General features: G+C 55.8%; 1 protein-coding gene across 1 annotated transcript; it reads right to left on the bottom strand.

Moving 5' to 3' along the window:
* Positions 1–4,396: 4,396 nt before the first annotated feature.
* Positions 4,397–4,858, bottom strand: LOC134433968 (olfactory receptor 14J1-like; the record flags this gene model as incomplete). Its single annotated transcript, XM_063182654.1, has 1 exon — positions 4,397–4,858. A coding segment is annotated over one exon (462 nt), but the record flags the coding sequence as incomplete, so codon positions are not given.
* Between the last annotated feature and the right edge of the window lie 581 nt (positions 4,859–5,439).

Here is a 5,439-nt window from a genome sequence, read left to right as displayed (position 1 = left end):
CCCTCCCTACTCTGTCCATGCCACCAAGGGCACAGAGAAGCCTCCTCTCTTGGCCACTTGCCTGTTTGCGATGCCTTGCACAGGTGCTGGCCCTGCCCCACAAGGCCTGGCCTGAGTCCTGCCCCTGCACGCTCAGCCAGGCTGGGATGGACACTGATGGTTTCTGGGCCAGGCTCTCTGAGCCCAGCCCAGCTCCCTGCAAGCTCTGCCAGCTGCCCTGAGCTCTGGGCAGCACCAAGGGCCTCTCCCCAGCCCAGCCCAGCCGGCTCTGGCCCCACAGCTCTGCTCAGGCCAGGCTGCTCTGGGCCCTGCCCCACGGCCTCAGCCCCTGGCAAGGGCACAGCAGCAGCTGCAGCTGCCACAGGACTCAGCCCCAGCCCTGGGGGAAGGTGCTGGGCCAAGGGCAAAGGAGGCTCCCTGGCTGCCCTGCTCCCCTCAGGCTGAGGTGCTGAGAGCTCTGCAGCCCCTGCTGCCATCCTATCTGCCCAGGGCAGTACAAGAGCCCCAGCCTTGGGGCCCTCAAGAGCTGCTCCTGCTCCAGGCCCAGGGCCCATGCCAAAGCTGGGGCAGCTACAAAGCTGTGCCCATTTCTGTTTCTTGCTGCTCTGATGGGGATTGTTTCTCAGCCACTCAGAGTTTGTTGATGAATTTTCCTCCTGCAGAGGCCTCTTCTTTCTTGAGCTCTTCAGTTCAGGAATTCATGGGAAAAGGCTCATAAACATTTGTTCAAAACACCTGAACAAGAAAAGCCACAGGGAATACTCCAGGTTTTCAATTCTTTCGTGGTTAATTAGACACATTTCTGAAGTCTATTCAAACTGAATATACTTTATTGAAAACAATGAAGAGAGAACTGATTTATCCTGTTAAATTTTCTTTTCCTGTTTAAAGAGTGATTTCAGCAATGTCCAATTCATATTGACCCCATAACCTTCTAATGCAGTTTGAATAAATATTAAAATCAAGAGCTTTAAAGCTGACGATCAGTAACGCTTTGTCCCCACCACTTACCCACAATTTCCCTCATCCAAGCCCTGAGAATCCTCTGGATCAGGAATAGGTAAGATACCATCCCTGGAAGTGTATAAGGAAAGACTGGATGTGGCACTCAGTGCCATGGTCTGGGTGACATGATGATGTTGGGTTCCAGGTTGGACTTGATGCACTCCAAGGTCCTTTGCAGCCTGGTTAATTCTCTGATGATTGTGACACTAAGCAAGGCCCTGGGGAAGCAAGGGGCCATTGTGACACTCAGCAAGGGGCCTGGTAGCACTAAGGGGACAATGGTGACACTGCGTGTGACATGGCAGCACAGAGCCAAGGGGCCACTGTGACACTGTGGGGCTGAATGGAAGCAAGGAGTCCATGGTGACAGACAGTCTGGGTCCTGCTGGAACCACAGAGGCCACTGGGACACTGTAGGGCCTTGTGGAACCAAGGGGCCATTGTGCCACTGTGGAACCAAGGAGACCCTTGGGAGAGCGTGGGGACAATGGAATCAAGTAGACATTGCAGCATTGCAAGGACTCTGGGAACTGAGGGAACAATTGTGACACTGTGGTGCCCCGTGGAACCAAGGATCCCTGGTGACACAGCAGGATCTTGTGTCGTCAGGGCTCCATTGTGACACTGCAGCACCAAGGAATTCATTGTGGCAATCTGAGGCCTCATGGAACCAAGAGGCCACTGTGACCCTGCAGGGCCTTGTGGAACCATGCAGAGCATTGTGACGGAGCTGGACCTGGTGTCATGATGGGGCCGTTGTGACACTGCAGGCCCCATGGGAGCAAGGGGCCAGTACAGCTCCTCAGGGACTCCTGGAATGAAAGAAACATGTTTGACACCATGGTGGCCCTTGGGACCAAGAGGCCATTGTGACACTATGGAACCAAGGAGAGCATTGCTGCACTGCCAGAGGTCGTGGAACCAAGGATCCACTGTGACACTGCAGGGCCTTGGGGGACCAAGGGCAATTGTGACACTGTGGAGCTCAAGGATCCAAGGGACTTTGTGACACCAAGGGGTCCCATGGAACCAAAGGGACATTGTGACACCAGGAGGCCTCATGGAATCGTGGAGAAAATTGGGACACTCTGGGGCCCAATGGAACCGTGGTGAAACCAAGATGTCTGGGAGTGTGGATCAGCTGGAGGGTAGGAGGGCTCTGTAAAGGGCCCTGGAAAGGCTGGATCCAGGGCCCAAATCCAACAAGGTAAGGTTTAAAAAATCCAAGTGTCAGGTCCTGCACTTTGACCACAACAATCCCTGCAGTGCTACAGGCTGTGGACAGAGTGACTGGACACCAGCCAAGCAGAATGGGACCTGAAGGGACTGATGGACAGCAGGCCGGACATGAGCCAGCAGTGTGCCCAGGTGGCAAAGAAGGCCAATGGCTCCTGGCCTGGCTCAGGAATGGTGTGGCCAGGAGGGGAAGGGCAGTGATTCTTCACCTGTGCCGGGCACTGGTTGGACAGCACCTCGAGTGCTGTGTCCAGTTCTGGCTCCCCCAATTTAGGAAGGCTATGGAGGGGCTGGAGCATGTCCATAGAAGGACAACAAGGCTGGGAAGGAGTCTGGAACACAAGTCCTGTGAGGAGTGGCTAAGGGAGCAGCTGGGGTTGTTTATCCTGGAGAAGAGGAGGCCCAGGGCAGACAAGGCGGTGTCAGGGCATAGGCTGGACTTGATGATCTCCGAAGACTTTTCCAGCCTTGCTGATTCTGGGATTTTACTGGAACCACCCTTGGAGCAGTCTCAGAATGAGTCCTGGGCCTCCTCTTCAGAAGCTCCAGCAGCCCAGGTCCCTCAGCTTCTCCTGCCAGCCCCAAAGCCCATCCTGTCAGTCCTGCAGAGCCTCTGCAGCTCCTTCTCACTGCCCAGAACAGGGAGCCCCAGAGCCAGACACAGCAGCCAAGATGTGCCCCCCTGGCCTGGGGTGCCTCTGGCAAGGGAGCAGCAGGAGGCACTGCAGGAGCCTGCAGACAATTCCTGCAGCACTTGTAGGATGATCCTGCTGCCCAAGGGACGTTCGCATGGTGCCAAGTCAGGAACTGCAATGGGGAGTGGGGCCAGAGAGGGAAAGGCAAACAGAGATGGTCTGTTTGCAGGGCAGGGAACAAGGCTGTGTTATAGGAAGAGATTTGTAGTAGGAAGAGTAAAGAAAGTAAAGGTGAAGCCAAGGAAATGCTCAGGGCAGTTTGGGGGTGGCTGCCAGGCAGCCCTGGCTCTGAGCAACAGTGTCTGCAGTGGGACAGGAAACTCCCAGCTGATGGGAACAAACTTTCTGGCTGACTGCCGAGGCCACGACAAAGCTGAGTGGTTTCCCTGGTGTCCCCCAGCCCTTGCTGGCCCCAGGGGCTGATGGCATTTGTGCTCCCTCAGGTTCATGTCCTCACACCAACACCATGGGGGTGCTCCCCCTGCTGTGTGCAATGCAAACAGGGGCTGCTGAGCCAGTGCTGCCGTGTCAGTGCCTGCAAGGATGGGGCACCTGTGTGAGCTGGGGGAGAGGCCAGGGCTGCAGAGGGGGGATGTTGTTAGCAGCTCCATGAGGACGCTCTGGGACACTGCCCTGGGCTGTCCAGCACACTGGAGATGGATCAGGACCTGCTCTGCTGCTCCTTCCCGTCTGCCCTAGGGCCCTTGCAGAGCCCCAGCCATGCTGTTTGCCACCAGCCTGCCCATGGCCAGCCTGGGGCTGCTCGCGGGGATTTTCTGTGCTGAGAATTGGCCTGTCCATGTTCTTGAGAGAGCCTGGGCAAGGGGCCTGGAGTCCCCAGGCCCTGGGCTGAGGCGTCAGCGCTGCCCCAGCAGTGCCCATGGCCTGTCCCTGCTGCAGCCCCGGCACTGCCACCCCCAGAGCTGTGCCCGGCACCGAGAGCACTCAGGCTCTGCAGCAACACCAGAGCCAGCAGGGCAGCGGGGCAGGGCCACGGCAGCAGCACTGGCAACACGAAGTGCTGGTGCTGCTGCATACAGCTGCTGGGGAAGCCCTGATCAGCCCCCAGCTCTGCACACAGACATTGCTGCTGCAGCTCCAGAGAAGGCAACAAAAGGCCATCTCTGCAGAAACCTTTGCTGGGACATCCTTTAGTTCGTTTAAAGGAAGCAAGGGCATAGTCCCTCATTGACACAGTCTGTGACCATAGGGATGGTAGAGAGAAACAAAATGGGAAATGGCATAAAAAGTGACCTTTCTTTGTGGACAAGATTAAAAAAGTAAATAAAAGAAAAAACCCACAACCAAATGAACAAAAAGTATAAAAAATTACTTTCATTACAAATGATTGGCAGAAATAGGCCAGCTCTTTAATATTTCCAAAACCATCCAGTCAGCAGTCTCCTCACAGCAGCCTTGAGCTCCTGGTTCCTCAGGCTGTAGATGAGGGGGTTCAGGAGTGGAGGCACCACCGAGTACAGAACTGACAGGGCCAGATCCAGGGATGGGGAGGACATGGAGGGGGGCTTCAGGTAGGCAAAAAACCCAGTGCTGAGAAACAGGGAGACCACAGCCAGGTGAGGGAGGCAGGTGGAAAAGGCTTTGTGCCGTCCCTGCTCAGAGGGGATCCTCAGCACAGCCCTGAAGATCTGCACATAGGTAGCAACAATGAACACAAAACAACCAAATAGTAAAGAAATGGAAAAAACAATGAGCCAAAATTCCCTGAGGTAGGATTTGGAGCAGGAGAGCTTGAGGATCTGCGGGATTTCACAGAAGAACTGGCTCAGGGCATTGCCATGGCACAGGGGCAGGGAAAATGTATTGGCTGTGTGTATCAGTGAATAGAGGAAGGCACTGGCCCAGGCAGCTGCTGCCATGTGGGCACAAGCTCTGCTGCCCAGGAGGGTCCCGTAGTGCAGGGGTTTGCAGATGGACACGTAGCGGTCGTAGCACATGATGGTCAGAAGGGAAAGCTCTGATCCAATGAAGAACATAAAGAAAAAGATCTGAGCAGCACATCCTGTGTAGGAGATGTCCCTGGTGTCCCAGAGGGAATTGTGCATGGCTTTGGGGACAGTGGTGCAGATGGAGCCCAGGTCAGTGAGGGCCAGGTTGAGCAGGAAGAAGAACATGGGTGTGTGCAGGTGGTGGCCGCAGGCTACGGCGCTGATGATGAGGCCGTTACCCAGGAGGGCAGCCAGGGAGATGGCCAGCAAGAGGCAGAAGTGCAGGAGCTGCAGCTGCCGTGTGTCTGCCAATGCCAGCAGGAGGAAATGGCTGATGGAGCTGCTGTTAGACATTTTCTGTGTCTTGGCATGGGGATCTGTAAGAAAAGTAACCATGGAGTATTTGGGTTTGGAGAGGACTTTAACTATCCCAGCACAGCCTGGGGGAACTTTCCCCCCTCTGCCTGCTCAGGGCTCTTCTGCCTGGAGCTGTCCCTGCCAGCAGCTGCTTCCCTGTGCCAAGGGCTGGGCCCTGCCAGTGCTGCCAAAGCCCA

The sequence above is a fragment of the Melospiza melodia genome, unplaced genomic scaffold (assembly GCF_035770615.1).
Source record: "Melospiza melodia melodia isolate bMelMel2 unplaced genomic scaffold, bMelMel2.pri scaffold_28, whole genome shotgun sequence".
Lineage (NCBI taxonomy): Eukaryota > Metazoa > Chordata > Aves > Passeriformes > Passerellidae > Melospiza > Melospiza melodia.
Note: the sequence above shows the minus strand (reverse complement) of the source record. Positions and strands in the feature narration are given on the sequence as shown.